Source organism: Oncorhynchus kisutch, linkage group LG22, assembly GCF_002021735.2.
Source record: "Oncorhynchus kisutch isolate 150728-3 linkage group LG22, Okis_V2, whole genome shotgun sequence".
In the NCBI taxonomy this organism is placed as follows: domain Eukaryota; kingdom Metazoa; phylum Chordata; class Actinopteri; order Salmoniformes; family Salmonidae; genus Oncorhynchus; species Oncorhynchus kisutch.
Window position 1 is genome coordinate 46511070 of NC_034195.2, and position 22803 is coordinate 46533872.

Here is a 22803-nt window from a genome sequence, read left to right on the forward strand (position 1 = left end):
TGCTGTCCTCTCTGAGAGAGAGGTGTGTATTTACCTGTGTGGGATTATAGATTGAGCAAGGCAGTTATGTTTGGGATGTGTTGCCAAAACAATGTCAATGTACGAGAGGTGGTGAAGGCAGGATTAACAGGAATTGGTCTATACGTTGTTGTTGTGTCGGGGGGGGGGGATACGACCTATACGTGGTTGTTGTGTCGGGGGGGGGGATACGACCTATACGTTGTTGTTGTGTCGGGGTGGGTTATGACCTATACGTTGTTGTTGTGTCAGGGGGGGATACGACCTATACGTTGTTGTTGTGTCGGGGGGGGGGGGGGGATACGACCTGTACGTTGTTGTGTCATGGGGGGATACGGCCTAAACGTTGTTGTTGTTGTGTCATGGGGGATACGGCCTAAACGTTGTTGTTGTGTCATGGGGGGATACGGCCTAAACGTTGTTGTTGTGTCATGGGGGGATACGGCCTAAACGTTGTTGTTGTGTCATGGGGGGATACGGCCTAAACGTTGTTGTTGTGTCATGGGGGGATACGGCCTAAACGTTGTTGTTGTGTCATGGGGGGATACGGCCTAAACGTTGTTGTTGTCATGGGGGGATACGGCCTATACGTTGTTGTTGTGTCATGGGGGGATACGGCCTATACGTTGTTGTTGTGTCATGGGGGGATACGGCCTAAACGTTGTTGTTGTGTCATGGGGGGATACGGCCTATACGTTGTTGTTGTGTCATGGGGGGATACGGCCTAAACGTTGTTGTTGTGTCATGGGGGGATACGGCCTAAACGTTGTTGTTGTGTCATGGGGGGATACGGCCTAAACGTTGTTGTTGTGTCATGGGGGGATACGGCCTAAACGTTGTTGTTGTGTCATGGGGGGATACGGCCTAAACGTTGTTGTTGTGTCATGGGGGGATACGGCCTAAACGTTGTTGTTGTGTCATGGGGGGATACGGCCTAAACGTTGTTGTTGTGTCATGGGGGGATACGGCCTAAACGTTGTTGTTGTGTCATGGGGGGATACGGCCTAAACGTTGATGTTGTGTCATGGGGGGATACGGCCTAAACGTTGTTGTTGTGTCATGGGGGGATACGGCCTAAACGTTGTTGTTGTTGTCATGGGGGGATACGGCCAATACGTTGTTGTTGTGTCATGGGGGGGATACGGCCTAAACGTTGTTGTGTCATGGGGGGATACGGCCTAAACGTTGTTGTTGTGTCATGGGGGGATACGGCCTATACGTTGTTGTTGTGTCATGGGGGGATACGGCCTAAACGTTGTTGTTGTGTCATGGGGGGATACGGCCTAAACGTTGTTGTTGTGTCATGGGGGGATACGGCCTATACGTTGTTGTTGTGTCAGGGGGGATACGACCTATATGTTGTTGTGTCAGGGGGGATACGACCTATACGTTGTTGTTGTTGTGTCAGGGGGGATACGACCTATACGTTGTTGTTGTTGTGTCAGGGGGGATACGACCTATTTGTTGTTGTTGTGTCAGGGGGGATACGACCTATACGTTGTTGTTGTTGTGTCAGGGGGGATACGACCTATACGTTGTTGTGTCAGGGGGGATACGACCTATACGTTGTTGTTGTTGTGTCAGGGGGGATACGACCTATACGTTGTTGTTGTTGTGTCGGGGGATACGACCTATTTTATAATTTTTCCCTTTTATATGTATATCATAGACAAGCCATTCGGACCTTTCACTAACTGAAATCTGCCATAAACAAGCAAACAGACACAGACTTTGATCTGCACCACTATTTTGTCCACTTGTTGTTGTTTCCAAATGTCACTCACCAAGACATACTAACTCAAGTATTCTCATAATCAAGTAGATTAGATTAGAGACACGCTAAAGATGCCTCTAAAGGATGATGCCGAGGATGTCTGTCTCCTGTCTACCTCAAGGCTAAGTGACGCCAACCAATGGACCCTCGTCAAATGTAGTGCACTATATAGGGAATAGGGTGTCATTTGAGTCCTGTCACTTCGACTGGTTTAGTGGCATCATGATATCCTGCTGGGATGGGATTATTCTATTAATGTCCACTTCCATTACCAGTCACCATGGCAACCTCTTCCCTACTTTGAAGCCACCCACCGCAACACAAAGAACAGTACAGTAGGCCTGCACTGCAGACTGTGAGACAGCAGACACTGTCCTTCACAAACACACATTAAGTCTTTTAAACTAAACATTTAAACTGTGAAGGTGTAAATTGAGGCACGTTATTGGTAAACACTAATTAGGGTTGAACAGAGCTCACTTTCAGGAACCCCAGTTTCCCTCCATAGTGGATAAAATGACGTGGCTGCAGGTCTTTATCCAGCATCAAAGCTTGGACTAAAGCTTGGCTCTGATACTACACATACTGGCACAGTCTCAAACATATGTGTGTGGGCATGCGAGCAAGTGTTTGTGTGAGAAACGCACAGTAGAGCTCCTCAGAGCCCCCAATAGAAAGTATTTCCCTTCTGTGTAGAGGTGTATCTGAAGGTGTCCGTCGTACTAACTGTAATTTGGGTGTTAGAAGAGAACGCTGACAGCTCAGGGAGCTAACCAGATAGCTACTGAACCCTTTGAGTCTGTAGTTACAAACACATGTAATGAACACACTAGCCTAGGCCTCTTGACTGGCATCCTTGCACACGCTATTGCTTTTCTCTCTTCTCTAACGGCCTAACAGTTTGTTCCTGGACTGCCCTGATGCAGCGTCGATACCGAGTGTTGAGTGAGTGTTAAGGTTTCTTCTGCCTTCTTTCCCCCCTCTGAACAGCATCCAGCTCGCTCTGCAGAAAATGAGGCTGAAGAAACCTCTCACCCCCACCTCTCCTCCCTCTATCTTCTCCCTCGTTGCAAACAGCCTTCAATGATTTATGGAAAGAGTGCTGTGGATCTGGAGTAGTGGCAGGGTGGTGGTGGTGGTGGGGGGGCAGACAGCAGTCTGGGGCGTGTTCAGTACTTCAACCAGACTTGTAAACATTTTGGGTTGAGAAAATGACCTCACCTTGGCTGCAAAGCTGAATGTTAAATAGCTGGTTTCTGAGCTGGTTTAAATAGCTGATGAGCTTAATCGCTCTGATTAAAAAGCAGCGCTGGGCCCGGGGGTATTTCCCCACTGTTTTTTAAAGAAAGAATGTAACTTAAAAGCTATCGTGAATATAGTCTCTCACTGAGGGGTAGTGAAGGGGAGGAAAAAATGCTAATTACTAATCGCAATATTATTTTGGGACGATATTTTATATTTACTTTTGACTCCAGGTATTTTTGCTAGGTACCGTTAGCTGACGATAGTCGGCTGTACCTCCGCCAATACTCAGGTATTTTTCATCCTATAGCTCGTTCTCCATCTTCTTTTTAAATGGTGAGCCAACATGTTTTTAGCACTTATTTCCTATGACTGATCATCTCGTTTTATAATGCTCTCTCTTGTCTATCTGCATCAGACATATAGTTAGCATTACTTTCAAAACTACTGGCTGAAATTAGACAAAACCTTTAATAGAGGCTCAATCACTTTAATTCACTGGTTTTAAAATACATTTTGTATGCCTTTTTTTAATAAATGTTTTATTTTATTTGACTCGGCATGTCAGCTAAGAACAAATTCTTATTTACAATAAAGGCCTACCCTGGTGACACTGGGGCAATTGTGCACCGCCCTATGTGACTCCCAATCACGGCCGGATGTGATATAGCCTGGATTCGAACCAGGGACTGTAGTGACACCTCTTATGCTGACATGCAGTGCCTTAGACTGCTGCACCACTCGGGGGTATGTACAGTATTAAAGTATATCAGGATTTAATTCTGTGTTGAAACCTTGAAGAGTTCATAAAAAATACAAAAAGACATTGGCAAAGGTGTTCAAAAATCAACTTTTCTCTATCTTGCCCCCCAACCCAAACTGAGAAGGCTCACTATACATGGGAGGGGATAGGGGGATCACTACATATTTGGGAGAGACCATGTGCCCTGGGGAGAAAGGGGTGGAGAACACATTTTTGAAACGGTAGGATTACATGGCAAATTAGTATATTAAACTGCCTGAAACAAAGTCATCCCTTGTGGTAATGGAATAGGATTAGCTCTCTAGAGTGTGCAGGAAATCTTCAATTGGTAGAAAGGGGAGGTTCTGAGACTGGCATGTCAGCAAATGGATTTCATTCTGGGCTTGACACCTGTGTGCTTAATACATTATGACAGCCTTAAATGACAAGGAGGAACCAATTTGAGGATAAAAAGTTTGATAACGTGTTGGCTCCTTTTTCTCTCTTCTTCAACCAAAACAAGAGAGGATTACACCTAAAAGCTTATTTTAAATTGTTTAAATTGTTTTGAATTTGTGTATTTGTGTATTACATCATGTCACGCAAACAGTTTTTGAGTGAATTTAAAGCTAGGCCTATGTTACTGTTGCTATTGTTTTATACAGTTACACCATCGAAATATTATTTTTGAATGATATATAGATATTTGTCTCCAAGTATCGATTTGTAAATAAAATAAGTTTTTATTTTCTACTGTAGGTAGCGTTAGCTAGCTCTAGTCGGCTGTACTGTACCTGTGCTAAATCTCCAGTATTGTTTCATCTAATAGCTTGTTCTCCATTTTAAATAGTGAGCCTGTTTTCAGCACTTTTATTTCCATGATTGATCAGAACTCGTTATGTCATGCTCTCTCGTCTCTCTGCAGAAGACACACTCAGTATACAAAACATTAAGAACACCTGCTCTTTCCGTGACAGACTGACCAGGGGAAAGCCATGATCCCTTATTGATATCACCTGTTAAATCCACGTCAATCAGTGAAGATGAAAGGGAGGAGTCAGGTTAAAGAAGGAGTTTTAAGCCTTGAGACAAGTGAGACATGGATTATGTATCTGTGCCATTCAGAGGATGAATGGACAAGACAAAAGATTGTCTTTGAACGGGGCATGGGTAGTAGATGCTAGGCACACGGGTTTGTGTCAAGAACTACAATGCTGCTGGGTTTTTCACAGTCGACAGTTTCCCGTGTGTGTCAAGAATGGTGGTGGGGGGCACATAAGTATCGTGATAATTAGAGGTCGACCGATTTAATCGGAATGGCCGATTTTTAATTAGGGCCGATTTCAAGTTTTCATAACAATTGGAAATTTGGTATTTTTGGACACCGATTTGGCAGATTTTTTTTACACCTTTTTATTTGATCATTATTTAACTAGGCAAGTCAGTTAAGAACACATTCTTATTTTCAATGACGGCCTGGGAACAGTGGGTTAACTGCCTGTTCAGGGGCAGAATGACAGATTTTTACCTTGTCAGCTCGGGGATTCAATCTTGCAACCTTACAGTTAACTAGTCCAACGCTCTAACCACCTGCCTCTCATTGCACTCCACGAGGAGCCTGCCTGTTACGCGAATGCAGTAAGCCAAGGTAAGTTGCTAGCTAGCATTAAACTTAGCTTATAAAAAACAATCAATCAATCATAATCACTAGTTAACTCCACATGGTTGATGATATTACTAGTTTATCTAGCGTGTCCTGAAAAAGGACTGTCGTTGCTCCAATGTGTACCTAACCCTAAACATCAATGCCTTTCTTAAAATCAATACACCGAAGTATATATTTTTAAACCTGCATATTTAGCTCAATGAAATCCAGGTTAGCAGGCCATATTAACCAGGTGAAATTGTGTCACTTCTCTTGCGTTCATTGCACGCAGAGTCAGGGTATATGCAACAGTTTGGGTCGCCTAATTTTCCAGAATTTTATGTAATTACAACATAACATTGAAGGTTGTGTAATGTAACAGGAATATTTAGACTTATGGATGCCACCCGTTAGATAATATACGGAACGGTTCCGTATTTCACTGAAAGAATAAACGTCTTGTTTTCGAGATGATAGTTTCCGGATTCGACCATATTAATGACCTAAGGCTCGTATTTCTGTGTGTTATGTTATAATTAAGTCTATAATTTGATAGAGCAGTCTGACTGAGTGATGGTAGGCAGCAGCAGGCTCGTAAGCATTCATTCAAACAGCACTTTCGTGCATTTTGCCAGCAGCTCTTCGTTGTGCTTCAAGCATTGCGCTGTTTGACTTCAAGCCCATCAACTCCCGAGATTAGGCTGGTGTAACCCATGTGATAAGGCTAGCTAGTTAGCGGGGTGCGCGCTAATAGTGTTTCAAACGTCACTCGCTCTGAGACTTGGAGTAGTTATGCATGGGTAACGCTGCTTCCAGGGTGGCTGTTATCGATGTGTTCCTGGTTCGAGCCCAGGTAGGGGCGAGGAGAGGGACGGAAGCTATACTGTTACACTGGCAATACTAAAGTGCCTATAAGAACATCCAATAGTCAAAGGTATATGAAATACAAATGGTATAATAGAGAGAAATAGTCCTATAATTCTTATAATAATTACAACCTAAAACTTCTTACCTGGGAAAATTGAAGACTCATGTTAAAAGGAACCACCGGCTTTCATATGTTCTGAGCAAGGAACTTAAATGTTAGCTTTCTTACATGGCACATATTGCACTTTTACTTTCTTCTCCAACACTTTGTTTTTGCATTATTTAAACCAAATTGAACATGTTTCATTATTTATTTGAGGCTACATTGTTTTTATTGATGTATTATATTAAGTTAAAATAAGTGTTCATTCAATATTGTTGTAATTGTCATTATTACAAATAAATAAATAAAAATCGGCCGATTTTAATCGGTATAGTCTTTTTTGGTCCTCTAATAATCGGTATCGGCGTTGAAAAATCATAATCGCCTCTAGTGATAATATCTTACCCTGACAATTCCCAGCCCTAACTGTTGCCCCCGCTCACTGTCTTCTCCGCCACGTTGTCAAATATGGATGATTCTACAGAATCCTAATACTTCTTTAAAATAGAGCTTGCTCTGTTCATGTTTTTATTTCACAGTAGAAGCAGCTCCTAGAATCATAGCCATGGCGATTTATCTGGCCTACTGGTTGATGTTCTGCTGACCTTGTTTACCCCACTGTCTATTTCATGCAGGCTTATAAAACAGGACTGTTCGGCATTGGTCTTCCACCCCTGCCTTGTACCATGTCATAACCCTGTGTTACTGTTATCTAGCGGCCATCCCATGACCTTCAGGCAGGGCTTATCTCTTCTCCCATCCCTACGTCTCTCCATCCCTCCCTCTGTCCAGCAGGCTGTGTAATCCTGTAGTAGGTTTGGTCGTTGGGGGTAATGGTGGGATCCAGTGTCACACAGACACAGTGAGTGCACTGTGCACCGACCACAACATTGTTCTCTGTGCCCACAGGGGACAATGCAGTCCTTATATTCACGCAGGAAGGCAGGCCCACTGCCAGGTGCCTTTCTTAGCCGTTAGTTTGACCGTAACAGTGGAGTCCTTTTACCAGAGGAGTTGTGTACACTAAGAATAAACGTCTCCCATTTGTGTAAAATGGCTGGCAGAAGATACAATATACTAGAAGCTGTTGTACAGGCAGCATATGTAAACGCACAACTGTATGTATTTACCTTCTATATCTTTAGCTCTTTATCTGCCAATCACATTGTTTCTCTTGCCCTCTAGCACAGTCTCTCTTTCTCTCTGGATTTTACATCAGGTTTAATAATCCAGGGCCAGTTGGCCAGCTATCAGGAGGGCATTATAGACATTCAGCATTGGGGCTTAGTGCATCTCTAGCTCACACTCGTACTCCACACACTCACACACACTCAGTCTCACACACACAAATGCGTACAGTGCCATTAGTAAGTATTCATACATATTTGACTTATTACACATTTTGTTGTTAGTCTGAAATCAAAATTTGTCAAATTGATTTACACAAAATACCCCATAATGACAAAGTGAAAACATGTCTTTAGACTTTTTTTCCCAATGTATTGAAAAGTATCTACACACCCCTTTGCTATGACACTCCAAATGAAGCTCTGGTGCATCCAATTCCCCTAATCATCCTTGAGATGTCACTACAACTTGACTGGAGTCCACCTGTGGCCAAGTTGATTGTTTGGACATGATTTAGAAAGAAACACACCTGTCTAAATATGGTCCAACAGTTGGCCGTGCATGTCAGAGCAGAACCTATACCATGAAGTCCCAGGAACTGTCCGTCGATCTCAGAGATATAATTGTGATGAGGCATATATTTGGGGAAGGGTATAAAACAATTTCTAGGGTGTTGAAAGCACATTGGGAAATTGGAAAAATATGGAACTACCCATGCTGTCTGACCAAACTGAGCAACCGGGCAAGAAGGACCTTTGGTCAGGGGAGGTGACCAATGACCACTTTGACAGAACTACAGAGTTCCTTGGCTGAGATGGGAGAACCTGCCAGAAGGACAACAGTCTCTACAGCACTTCACCAATCTGGGATTTATGGGAGAGTGCCCAGATGGCACAAAAAAAAGTGGGAGAGTTCCCAAAAAGGCACATGACAGCACGACTGGAGTTTGCAAAAAGGCACGTGAAAGACATAAGTTTAAGGCAAAAGATTCTGTTGTCAGGTGAGACAAACATTTTACTCTTTTGCCTTACTACAAAGCGCTATGTCTGTAGAAAAACCAGGCACAGCTCATCACCTGTTTAACACGGGGCGGCAGGTAGCCTAGTGGTTAGAGCTTTGGACTAGTAACCGAAAGGTTGCAAGACCGGATCCCTGAGCTGACAAGGTAAAAATCTGTCGTTCTGCCCCTGAAGAAGGCAGTTAACCCACTGTTTCTAGGCCATCATTGAAAATAAGAATTTGTTCTTAACTGACTTACCTAGTTAAATGAAGATTTAAAAAAAAAAAGCACCATCCATACTGTGAAGCATGGTGGTGGCAGCATCGTGCTATGGGGATGCTTTTCAGCAGAAGAGACTAGAGGAACAATGAATGGAGCCAAATAACGACACATTTTTTATGAGAACCTGCTTCAGAGTGCAAACAACCTTCGACTGGGGCAAAGATTTACGTTCCAGCAGGACAAGGACCCCAAGCATACAGCCAAAGCAACACTGAAATGGCTTCAGAACAAGAATGTGAAAGTCCTTGAGTGGTCCAGACTTGAATCCCATTGAAAATCTACACACTCCATCTAATTTAACAGAGTTTGAGATAATCTGCAAGGAAGAATGGGAGAAAATCCCCAAATTCAGATGTGCAAAGCTGATACAGACATGAGATACTTCTGTATTTCATTTTCAATAAATGTGCAAAATGTTCCAAAAACAACATGTTTTCACTTTGTCATGGGGTGTTGCGTGTAGATGTGTGAGCATTTGTTTTATTGAATCCATTTTGAAATCAGGCTGTAACAACAAACTCTGGAATAAGTCAAGGGATATGAATACTTTCTGAAGGCACTGTGTTAAGCCAGCAGGCATGTTTTATGAGTCAGAGTATTGGGTCATAGATTTAGGGTAGCGTTATGACCTAACGTATGAGCTAATGCTTTAGGCCAGGGATGGGCAACTGGCGGCCCACGGACCTAATTTATTTTTGTGGGGGGCAACTCAGCTGGGGTCTAAACTTAGAATAATAGGTGCAATTTCAAAATGTGGTTGTGCATCAGCAGTCACTCAATGTCAGCAAAACATTTTAGATTGGTAAGTTAGTCTAGCGGACATCTATCTAAACTTGTAGTAAGCATGGTCGAATTACCAATCGGGGGGGGGGCGGCATTGATAATCAGTTATCATACTTAAAACTGCAAACATTTGCCACCATCCTATGGCAAAATGTGTGGAAATGCAGCAAACTTGCTTTTTTTTTTTTAAAGGCAACATTTTTCTACGCCCCCATGGCAAAATGTTCAGAATTGCAGGAAATGAACTAAAGAAAGTTGCCCAAACCCTGCTTTAGCCCGACTGGTTACTGTATACTTCCTGTTGCTAGACTGGCCTTTTCGTAGACTTGTAAGTGAAGGTAATATGCCATTGTTAACTCCTTGTTTGAAGTGTACATTTTAATATTACAACAACTTAAATCAACAGTGGTGCATGTTGCTGTACGTATTGAAGACTTACTAAAAACAGCATTACGTTTACATACAGTGCATTCGGAAACTATTCAGACCACATCACCTTTTTCCACATTTTGTTATGTTAGACTTATTCTAAAATGGATTAAATTGTTTGTTTACCTCAACAATGTACACAATACCACATAATAATAAAAAACAGGAATATCACATTTACATAAGAATGTGCAAAGCTGTCAGGGCAAATGGTGGCTAGATTGGAGAATCTCAAATATATTTTGATTTGTTTAACACTTTTGGTTACTACATGATTCCGTACGTGGTATTTCATAGTTTTGATGCCATCACTATTATTCTACAATGTAGATAATAGTAAAAAATAAAAACCCTTGAATGAGTAGGTGAGTCCAAACTTTTGAAGGGGTACTGTATATAAATTAGCAAACATTTCAAAAAAACTTTTTCTGCTTTGTCATTATAGAGTATTGTGTGTAGATTGAGAGAGAGAAATATTGCATCCAGTTTAGAATAAGGCGGTAATGTAACAATTTGGAAAAAGTTAAGGGGTAGCCTAGTGGTTAGAGCGTTGGACTAGTAACCGGAAGGTTGCGAGTTCAAACCCCCGAGCTGACAAGGTACAAATATGTCGTTCTGCCCCTGAACAGGCAGTTAACCCACTGTTCCTAGGCCGTCATTGAAAATAAGAATTTGTTCTTAACTCACTTGCCTGGTTAAATAAAGGTAAAATTTAAATTTTAAAAAACTTTCCAAATGTACTGTAGGTTTTAGGCCAATTACAGTATGTTTGTCTCTTGTTGACTGAATGACATTGTTTCTCTCTATCTCCCCCAGGATTCGTCCTCAACTGGCCCGGGAGAAGATCGAGGGATGTCACATCTGTACGTTTGTGACCCCAGGGGAGCCCCAGGTGATGCTGGGTAAAGACAAGGCCTTTACTTACGACTATGTGTTCGACATGGACTCCTGTCAGGACAGCATCTACGCTAGCTGCACTGAGAAGCTGATCGAGGGCTGCTTCGAAGGATACAACGCCACCATTTTTGCCTATGGCCAGGCAAGTCTCTACACAGTCCTGCCTTGACTGACACCTGGGGCTCCGGGGTCACAAAGTGTTGATATTTGGGTTGAAGGACAGAACTCTTGTGTATAGCCCAGGGGGTTTTCTTGGTCAGGTCAAATGACCTGGGAAAATTATAGGCCCTATCTACAGTATGCAGTAGGCTAAAGCAGTTATTCCAGCCATATTCCACTAGTTTGCACTGTGCCTGACATTGTAAGGCTGGTATTTGTGTAATGTAAAACTTCTGTTTGATCAGGACTGAACTGGTATGATAATCCTGTGTGAGGTCCTGAAAACTCATTGACCCCTCGAATATTCTTTATATGTATATATTCAGTATTTTTGTTGAATGCTTTCTAGCTCTTGGAGTGCTTATAAAGTTTTTATTAGAGGTCGACCGATTATGATCTTTCAATGCTGATACCGATTATTGGAGGACCCCAAAAAAAAAAGCCGATACCGATTAATCGGCCGATTTTGTTTTTTTGTTTTTCAATTAATTTATTTGTAATAATGACAATTACAACAATACTGAATGAACACTTTTCTTTTACCTTAATATCAATAAAATCAATTTAGCCCCAAATAATGAAACATGTGTAACGGCGTTCTTCGTTTGTTGAGAGAGAGTCGGACCGAAAAAAACAACAAACGGAACGTGAAACCTATCTGGTGAAACTACACGGAGACAGGAACAATCACCCACGAAAGACAAAGCGAAACTCAGGCTACCTAAATACGGTTCCCAATCAGAGGCAACGAGAATCACCTGACAGCTGATTGAGAACCGCCTCAGGCAGCCAAGCCTATACAACACCCCTAATCAGCCGCGATCCCAAATACTACAACCCAATACGAAATACAATAACATAAACCCCTGTCACACCCTGGCCTGACCAAATATATAACGAAAACACAAAATACAATGACCAAGGCGTGACAACATGTTCAATTTGGTTTAAATAATGCAACAACAAAGTGTTGGGGAAGAAAGTAAAAGTGCAATATGTGCCATGTAAGAAAGGTAATATTTAAGTTCCTTGCTCAGAACATGAGAACATATGAAAGTTGGTGGTTCCTTTTAACATGAGACTTCAATATTCCCAGGTAAGAAGTTTTAGGTTGAGGTTGTTATAGGAATTATTGGACTATTTCTCTCTATAACCATTTGAATTTCATATACCTTTGACTATTGAATGTTCTTATAGGCACTTTAGTATTGTCAGTGTAACAGTATAGCTTCCGTCCCTCTCCTCGCCCCTACCTGGGCTCGAACCAGGAACACATCGACAAGAGCCACCCTCGAAGCATCGTTACCCATCGCTCCACAAAAGCCGCGGCCCTTGCAGAGCAAGTGGAACTACTACTCTCAGAGCAAGTGACGTCACCGATTTGAAATGCTATTAGCGTGCACACCGCTAACTAGCTAGCCATTTCACATCGGTTACACCAGCCTAATCTCAGGAGTTGATAGGCTTGAAGTCATAAACAGCTCAATGCTTGAAGCACAGCGACTAGCTGCTGTCAAACGCACCAAAGTGCTGTTTGAATGAATGCTTACGAGCCTGCTGCTGCCTACCATCGCTCAGTCAGACTGCTCTATCAAATATCAAATCATAGACTTAATTATAACATAATAACACACAGAAATATGAGCCTTTGGTCATTGCTATGGTCAAATACGGAAACTATAATTTCGAAAATAAAACTGTTATTCTTTCAGTGAAATACTGAACCGTTCCGTATTTTATCTAACGGGTGGCATCCCTAAGTCTAAATATTGCTGTTACATTGCACAACCTTCAATGTTATGTCATAATTATGTACAATTCTGGCAAATTAATTACGGTCTTTGTTAGGAATAAATGAACTTCACACAGTTCACAATGAGCCAGGTGGCCCAAACTGCTGCATATACCCTGACTGCTTGCACGGAACGCAAGAGGAGTGACACAATTTCCCTAATTATAAGAAATTCATGTTAGCAGGCAATATTAACTAAATATGCAGGTTTAAAACTATATACTTGTGTATTGATTTTAAAGAAAGGCATTGATGTTTATGGTTAGGTTTGGTGCAACGACAGTGCTAAATCATCACCCGTTTGGCGAAGTAGGCTGTGATTCGATAAGAAATTAACAGGCACCGCATCGATTATATGCAACGCAGGACACGCTAGATAATCTAGTAATATCATCAACCATGTACAGTGCCTTGCGAAAGTATTCGCCCCCCTTGAACTTTGCGACCTTTTGCCACATTTCAGGCTTCAAACATAAAGATATAAAACTGTATTTTTTTGTGAAGAATCAACAACAAGTGGGACACAATCATGATGTGGAACGACATTTATTGGATATTTCAAACTTTTTTAACAAATCAAAAACTGAAAAATTGGGCGTGCAAAATTATTCAGCCCCTTTACTTTCAGTGCAGCAAACTCTCTCCAGAAGTTCAGTGAGGATCTCTGAATGATCCAATGTTGACCTGAATGACTAATGATGATAAATACAATCCACCTGTGTGTAATCAAGTCTCCGTATAAATGCACCTGCACTGTGATAGTCTCAGAGGTCCGTTAAAAGCGCAGAGAGCATCATGAAGAACAAGGAACACACCAGGCAGGTCCGAGATACTGTTGTGAAGAAGTTTAAAGCCGGATTTGGATACAAAAAGATTTCCCAAGCTTTAAACATCCCAAGGAGCACTGTGCAAGCGATAATATTGAAATGGAAGGAGTATCAGACCACTGCAAATCTACCAAGACCTGGCCGTCCCTCTAAACTTTCAGCTCATACAAGGAGAAGACTGATCAGAGATGCAGCCAAGAGGCCCATGATCACTCTGGATGAACTGCAGAGATTTACAGCTGAGGTGGGAGACTCTGTCCATAGGACAACAATCAGTCGTATATTGCACAAATCTGGCCTTTATGGAAGAGTGGCAAGAAGAAAGCCATTTCTTAAAGATATCCATAAAAAGTGTTGTTTAAAGTTTGCCACAAGCCACCTGGGAGACACACCAAACATGTGGAAGAAGGTGCTCTGGTCAGATGAAACCAAAATTGAACTTTTTGGCAACAATGCAAAACGTTATGTTTGGCGTAAAAGCAACACAGCTCATCACCCTGAACACACCATCCCCACTGTCAAACATGGTGGTGGCAGCATCATGGTTTGGGCCTGCTTTTCTTCAGCAGGGAAGATGGTTAAAATTGATGGGAAGATGGATGGAGCCAAATACAGGACCATTCTGGAAGAACCTGATGGAGTCTGCAAAAGACCTGAGACTGGGACGGAGATTTGTCTTCCAACAAGACAATGATCCAAAACATAAAGCAAAATCTACAATGGAATGGTTCAAAAATAAACATATCCAGGTGTTAGAATGGCCAAGTCAAAGTCCAGACCTGAATCCAATCGAGAATCTGTGGAAAGAACTGAAAACTGCTGTTCACAAATGCTCTCCATCCAACCTCACTGAGCTCGAGCTGTTTTGCAAGGAGGAATGGGAAAAAATGTCAGTCTCTCGATGTGCAAAACTGATAGACATACCCCAAGCGACTTACAACTGTAATCGCAGCAAAAGGTGGCGCTACAAAGTATTAACTTAAGGGGGCTGAATAATTTTGCACGGCCAATTTTTCAGTTTTTGATTTGTTAAAAAAGTTTGAAATATCCAATAAATGTCGTTCCACTTCATGATTGTGTCCGACTTGTTGTTGATTCTTCACAAAAAAATACAGTTTTATATCTTTATGTTTGAAGCCTGAAATGTGGCAAAAGGTCGCAAAGTTCAAAGGGGCCGAATACTTTCGCAAGGCACTGTATAGTTAATTAGTGATTATGTTAAAGATTGATTGTTTTTTATAAGATAAGTTTAATGCTAGCTAGCAACTTACCTTGGCTTCTTGCTGCCCTCGTGTGACAGGTAGTCAGCCTGCCACTCAGGCTCCTCGTGGAGTGCAATGTAAGGCAGGTGGTTAGAGCGTTGGACTAGTAACTGGAAGGTTGCAAAAACGAATCCCCGAGCTGACATGGTAAAAATCTGTCGTTATGCCCCTGAACAAGGCAGTTAACCCACCGTTCCTAGGCCGTCATTGAAAGTAAGAATGTGTTCTTAACTGACTTGCCTAGTTAAATAAAGGTGTTTTAAAAAAATAGCAAAAAAAACAATTCTGCCAAATCGGTGTCCAAAAATACCGATTTCCGATTGTTATGAACCTGAAATCGGCCATTCCGATTAATCGGTCGACCTCTAGTTTTTATAAAAGGTTTCTGAGAGTATTGGAGGTGCTTCTGTCATTGCAAGCCCTCACAAAGCTCTCTGAATCTGTAGTAGCACCACTAAAGCACACACTCTATCCCTCTCCCTCTCTTTTCCTATTCAACAGTTCTTACTCCTCATGCAGTTTGGCGGCTGAGCCTCTCTCTCTCTGTCATAGGGGCTTCCTAGAACTAAAGTCTGTTTGATGGGAGGGGATTTCAATGCTGGTGGGTCTTAAGTGATGCAGTTAAGTAGGCCTGCACAACTCTTAAGATATTCATTAATGTTTTTATGTGAACTCTCCCCCCCCCCCCCCCACCCATCTGTTCCACACCACCACTGCTGCAGTGACTGGTGACCTACTTCTTGTCTGTCTCTCTACCATACTGTACAGTGGTTGGCCCTGGCTCTCGGTCGCCTGTTTCAGTTTTACCCTGTGTTTTTACTAGAGACATTTGGTAGGATATGTGTCTGTCTAGTCTGTGCTGGACTAATTCATCTTTAACACAGTCCCAACAGTTTGACCCAGTCAGCAGAATCCTGGGGTTCTTCCCACTTCGTTACAAGCACAGCAGATTTAAATGAAACTTCAATGAATGAATTAAGTTGAATAAATTAATCTCGTTATCTCTCTCCTTGCTCATCTCCCCCATTCCCCCTCCTTTCCTCGTCCTTATCTTTGCTCCCCTCTCCCCCTTCCTCCTCTTTCCATTCCTGCTTCTCTCTCATCCTCCCCTCTTTCTCTCCCCCTCTCTCTTGTCTGCCACCCCATCTTATCCTCCTTTTTTCTTCCCCTTTTCTGTCCTTCATCTTCCTCTTCCTCCTCCTATAGACGGGGTCAGGTAAGACCTACACCATGGGTACAGGGTTTGATGTTAATATCGGGGAAGAGGAGCTGGGCATCATACCCCGGGCGGTCAGCCACCTCTTCAGGGGCATTGAGGAGCGCCAGCAGGCCGCTAAAGAGCAGGGACGACCCGTTCCTGAGTTCAAGATCAACGCACAGTTCCTGGAGGTATGGACAACGGAGACACAGAGGCAGGGAATATAGGTAACATTCTACTTGTAAATGTGTTATAGAGTGAGCTAGGGACAAAACCACACTCTCCGACACAGAGGATTACTTCAAATAATACATCAACCGTAGGCTGGCGCTACGTCAGCCTGACATGGCTGTTTGTGTATTATTTTAGGTAATCCTCTGTGTCTGAGAGTGTGGTTATGTCCCTATCTCTTAACCTCCCTCTAACATATTTACCAGTAGAATGGGGTTCTTGTAACCAAGAACCCCAGGATTACGTAGCGCCAGCGTCAGTCTGTGTGTTGACACGGCACAATTTAACTAGCTCCCATCTCTAGTCTCCTACACACGTTTCTCAGACTGTTGACTGTGGACAGCTGTCAGCGGGTGGGAGCAGGTTTGTTTGGGTCACGGTTTGGGGTGGCAAGGGTTAACACAGGATGACTGCACAGTTGTGTTTGCTTGTCATACTGACAGAAGCCTCATGAGGACAGACTTAGTCTGCTCCTTTTTATGACAGAGTAATATACTGTGTTTGTCATAGAAATAGAGTTAGTAGAAAGGATATGGCCGGAAAATCAACAGGATTTTGCTAAATCTACCCAATATTGTAAGCAATGATCACTCCAGCCACCTCAGAACAGTGAATGGGAATGTCCATTCTACCAATACTAATTCTATGTCTGAGTTACCACAGAGAAAACAAACGGATCGATTATCAGCACAAACAAATAACTCACTGTTTAAATGCACACATTAAAGGGATACTTCGTAATTTTCGCCCTTTTATCTACTTCCCCAGAGTCAAATGAACTTTGGATGACATTTTTATGTCTCTGCATGCAGTTTGAAGGAAGTTGCTATCTAGCACTAGCACAATTGCTAACTAGGGTTAGCGCAATGACTGGAAGTCTATGGGTATCTGCTAGCATGCTATTGACGGCCATTTAAAATATCTACATATTTTGTCATAACAGTATTAGCATTTAGCAGCTTTAAAACTTATACTCTACCATAATACATGGAAAACCAGATGGGGGACGTTTTGTTTGCATCTTAGGTTTATCCCACATAGCCTCTTATAACAACCAGAGATGGGAATGACTATAGAAATGGTTAATACCTCATTTGGGTACTCTATCAGTAGCATGTGGACTGGCAACAGGAAGTTTAACAAATCAACCAAAAGAAATGTTGTTACTTGTTCACCCCCGTTCCATAAAACTAGGCACTGGCAGAGCCATTTATTTAGAATATATACTGCTCTGGACCTTAGCCACTAGGACCTTCGCCACTAACACTAAGCTACTGTCGTAGAAAGGTCATTCTTGCTGCCTCCCGAGTGGCGCAGCGGACTATGGCACTGCATCACATTGGGTTCGATCCCAGGCTGGCCGTGATTGGGAGACCCATTTGGTCCCAGCGTTGTCCGGCTGTCTGTCTCTCTCTCTATAACATAATCAGATGTGATCTTGCATAGTTGTGATATCAGAACTCTGGCGTAGGATACAAACATACTGTTAGAAGGTGTGATATTTCCATAGAATTTCACAGTGCTGAATTCAGAACGGTAACAAATAAGACTGTAATATTGTATTTCTGTATGTCCCCTGGTTAAGCTTTACAACGAGGAGGTGCTGGATCTATTTGACTCTACACGGGACCTGGAAGCTCGGGCGCAGAAATCCCACATAAAAATCCACGAGGACGCTAATGGAGGAATCTACACAGTAGGGGTGACCACACGGACGGTAGCCTCCGAGGCAGAGGTGTGTGCATTGGGATGTATGGTCTGGGGGTTCAGAAGAAATGTATGGCTGTGTGAACACCATGTAGGACTGTAAAAACAGGAATAACACTGGACATGTTACCGCATAAAAGATCATTTACAATCTCGTCTCTGTCTCCTCACCCAGATGATGCAGTGTCTGAAGTTGGGTGCTCTGTGTCGTACCACGGCCAGCACCCAGATGAACGTCCAGAGCTCCCGCTCTCATGCCATCTTCACCATTCACCTGTGCCAAGTCAGAGTCTGTGCATCCGACAATGTACGTACAAGAGCAGATTATTCATTAGCCTGAGGGCCCGTCCCTTTGTGCTGTCTTTCCAACTCCTATCTTATTCCGTATCTACTCTTTCTACTCGTATCTGCTATGAGGCGACTCTTGTCACGTGTTACGACACTGTTACGACATGCTATGACAGTGACTGGAGTTACTCCTAACCTTGACATTTTACAGAAATCATATAGCTGCTCCTACGCTATCATGTTCTATTATGTTAGTTTAATGTGAATGACATCGATAGAAAGTAGAGGTCGACCGACATCGGCATGGCTGATTAGTTAGTGCCCATTTCAAGTTTTCATAACATTCGGTAATCAGCCTTTTTGGATGCCGATTACATTTCAATTCACGAGGAGACTGCATGGCAGGCTGACCACCTGTTAGGGCAGGCTGACCACCTGTTAGGGCAGGCTGACCACCTGTTAGGGCAGGCTGACCACCTGTTAGGGCAGGCTGATCACCTGTTAGGGCAGGCTGATCACCTGTTAGGGCAGGCTGATCACCTGTTAGGGCAGGCTGATCACCTGTTAGGGCAGGCTTGACCACCTGTTAGGGCAGGCTTGACCACCTGTTAGGGCAGGCTTGACCACCTGTTAGGGCAGGCTTGACCACCTGTTAGGGCAGGCTTGACCACCTGTTAGGGCAGGCTTGACCACCTGTTAGGGCAGGCTTGACCACCTGTTAGGGCAGGCTTGACCACCTGTTAGGGCAGGCTTGACCACCTGTTAGGGCAGGCTTGACCACCTGTTAGGGCAGGCTTGACCACCTGTTAGGGCAGGCTGACCACCTGTTAGGGCAGGCTGACCACCTGCTACGTGAGTGCAGCATCAAAAGGACCTTGTGGCTGCAATGAGCCAAGGTAAGTTGCTAGCTAGCATTAAACCTATCTTATAAAAAACAATCAATCTTCACATAAATCACTAGTTGGTTGATGATATTACTAGTTTAACTAGCTTGTCCTGCGTTGCATATAATCAATGTGGTGCCTGTTAATTTATCATCGAATCACAGCCTACTTCAACTTGTAATGATTTAACAAAAGCGCATTTGCGAAAAAGCACATTCGTTGCACAAATTGACCTAACCATAAACATCAATGCCTTTCTTAAAATCAATACACAGAAGTATATATTTTTTAAACTACATATTTAGTTCAAATAAATGCATGTTAGCAGGCAATATTAAACTAGGGAAATTGTGTCACTTCTCTTGCGTTCAGTGCCAGCAGAGTCCAGTTATATGCAACAGTTTGGGCCGCCTGGCTCGTTGCAAACTGTGTTTCTTCCTAACAAAGACCGTAATTAATTTACCAGAATTTAACATAATTATGACATAACATTGAAGGTTGTGCAATGTAGCAGCAATATTTAGACTTTAAGAACATCCAATAGTCAAAGGTATATGAAATACAAATGGTATAGAGAGAAATAGTCCACGCGTCATAATTCCTATAATAACTATAACCTAAAACTTCTTAACTGGGAATATTGAAGAACTGGGAATATTGAACCACCAGCTTTCATAGTTCTGAGCAAGGAACTTAAACATTAGTTTTTTTTACATGGCACATATTGCACTTTTACTTTCTTCTCCAACACTGTGTTTTAGCATTATTTAAAGCAAATTGAACATATTTCATTATTTATTTGAGACTAAATAGATTTTATTTATGTATTATATTAAGTTAAAATAAAAGGGTTAATTGTTCATTCAGTATTGTTGTAATTGTCATTTTATTTATATATATATCGTATCGTTTAATCGGTATCCTCTTTTTTTTTGGTCCTCCAATAATCGGTATTGAAAAATCATAATCAGTCGACCTCTAACAGAAAGTACTCTTATTACTGACATTCTATGTGTATGGTATTGACATTCTATGTTTATGGTACTGGCATTCTATGTTTATGGTACTGGCATTCTATGTTTATGGTACTGACATTCTATGTTTATGGTACTGGCATTCTATGTTTATGGTACTGGCATTCTATGTTTATGGTACTGACATTCTATGTTTATGGTACTGGCATTCTATGTTTATGGTACTGGCATTCTATGTTACATTACACTAATGGCATGGACAGTGCTTTTGACTTGTGGTACTGAAACAAAGGCATCCATCTTGGTGTTATTTACATGTACACTTTGATCATTTAGCCAATGCTCTTATCCAGAGCGACTTACATAAGCAATTAGGGTTAAGTGCCGTACTGAAGGGCACGTTGACCGATTCTTCACCTAGTCGACTCTGGGATTCGAACCAGAAAACTTTTGCTTTCTGGCCCAATGCACTTATCCTCTAAGCTACCTGCCGCCTGTTATTTCTACCTCAGACAGACAACAACGAGACAGACAACAACGAGACTGACAACAGGATTGCTAATGGCAACTCAGAGATGGAAGAGTATGAGACACTGACCGCCAAGTTTCACTTTGTGGACCTGGCCGGTTCTGAAAGGCTGAAGAGAACCGGTGCTACAGGAGACCGAGCTAAGGAGGGAATCTCCATCAACTGTGGACTGGTGAGAGTTTGGCTGTGTCTCAAATGGACCCTATTCCCTATAGTAGTATGCAGCTTCTGACCCACCCTTTCTCTAACACACTATAGGGATCTGGTCAAAATACAATATAGGAATATTATATCATGTCAGATGAGCCCTTTAAAAAGAGGCAGCATTTTATTTCTTAACCTTAAAGAGCCATCTAGTGGTTAAAAGCAGTACCTTGCAAATACTGTGAAGTCGTGACAGCCCAGTTTGAACACACGTAGACTCCTCGAATGAGAATCTTTCTGAAAATACCTTTCAATGTCTGTTTTTCTGAGTTGTGTTTTTTGGTCAACTCCTCCAAACTGCAGCTTGCTCTGGGGAATGTAATTAGTGCTTTGGGAGACAGGAGCAAGCGATCCACGCACGTGCCCTACAGAGACTCCAAACTCACCCGGCTCCTACAGGACTCTCTAGGTGGAAACAGGTCTGTTTGCCATTGGTCTGGCCTTTCTCCCTCTCTATAAGCATTGTTGTCATAGTAATCTGGTATGATGTGCATGTCAAACTAAATGCATTTTGTCAATCAATACAAATTGTACATATTAAGAGTCAGCTTTGAGGTGTCAGTCTGTTTCTTGTTCAGCCCACTTGTCATTGGCTTGCCAAGGCAAAGCTGTTATGTTGTTGAATGCATACAGTGAGGAACCCATGTTAATTTGAATTCTCCCATTACCCTCAGCCAAACGATGATGATAGCCTGCATCAGTCCGTCTGACCGGGACTTCATGGAGACTCTGAACGCCTTGAAGTACGCTAACAGAGCCAGGAACATTAAGAACAAGGTGATGGTGAACCAGGACAAGGCCTCCCAGCAGATCTCTGCTCTCAGGACAGAAATCGCCAGGCTACAGATGGAACTGATAGAGTACAGGACTGTAAGAGACAGGGATGGATGGAGGGAGGGATGGGAAGGGAGAGGGAGGGATAAGGGGGTGGGGGGGATGGATAGGGGAAGAGGGGGATGGATAGAGAGATGTGGGGGATGGATAGAGAGATGTGGGGGATGGAGTGATGGAGATGTGGGGGATGGAGTGATGGAGATGTGGGGGATGGAGTGATGGAGATGTGGGGGATGGAGTGATGGAGATGTGGGGGATGGAGTGATGGAGATGTGGGGGATGGAGATGTGGGGGATGGAGTGATGGAGATGTGGGGGATGGAGTGATGGAGGTGGGGGATGGAGTGATGGAGATGTGGGGAGGAGAGAGAGAGATGTGGGGAGGGGAGAGAGATGTGGGGAGGGGAGAGAGATGTGGGGAGGAGAGAGAGAGATGTGGGGAGGAGAGAGAGAGATGTGGGGAGGGGAGAGAGATGTGGGGAGGGGAGAGAGAGATGTGGGGAGGGGAGAGAGAGAGATGTGGGGTAGGGGAGAGAGAGAGATGTGGGGAGGGGAGAGGAGAGAGATGTGGGGAGGGGAGAGAGAGAGATGTGGGGAGGGGGGAGGAGACGAGAGGAGATGTGGGGAGGGGGAGGAGAGAGAGAGATGTGGGGAGGGGAAGAGAGAGAGATGTGGGGAGGGGAGAGAGAGAGAGATGTGGGGAGGGGAGAGAGAGAGAGATGTGGGGAGGAGAGAGAGAGAGATTGTGGGGAGGAGGGGAGAGATGTGGGAGGAGAGAGAGAGATGGGAGGAGAGAGAGAGATGTGGGGAGGAGAGAGAGAGATGTGGGGAGGAGAGAGAGAGATGGGGAGGAGAGAGAGAGATGTGGGGAGGGAGAGAGAGAGATGTGGGGAGGGAGAGATGAGATGTGGGGAGGGAGAGAGAGAGAGGTGGGGAGGGGAGAGAGAGATGATGGGGAGGGGAGAGAGAGAGAGATGTGGGGAAGGGGAGAGAGAGAGAGAGGGG

At 43.2% G+C, this 22803-nt stretch overlaps 1 protein-coding gene across 8 annotated transcripts in view; it reads left to right on the top strand.

Moving 5' to 3' along the window:
* kif21a (kinesin family member 21A) overlaps nucleotides 1-22803 on the top strand; it is a 70753-nt gene that overhangs the window by 16475 nt on the left and 31475 nt on the right. For all 8 annotated transcript variants that reach the window (XM_031801083.1, XM_031801087.1, XM_031801085.1 and 5 more), the window contains exons 2-8: nucleotides 10830-11052; nucleotides 16157-16339; nucleotides 17965-18114; nucleotides 18262-18393; nucleotides 20745-20933; nucleotides 21269-21384; nucleotides 21640-21835. In XM_031801083.1, coding sequence (XP_031656943.1) covers nucleotides 10830-11052; nucleotides 16157-16339; nucleotides 17965-18114; nucleotides 18262-18393; nucleotides 20745-20933; nucleotides 21269-21384; nucleotides 21640-21835 — 1189 coding nt within the window. The remainder of the gene's footprint in view (nucleotides 1-10829; nucleotides 11053-16156; nucleotides 16340-17964; nucleotides 18115-18261; nucleotides 18394-20744; nucleotides 20934-21268; nucleotides 21385-21639; nucleotides 21836-22803) is intronic.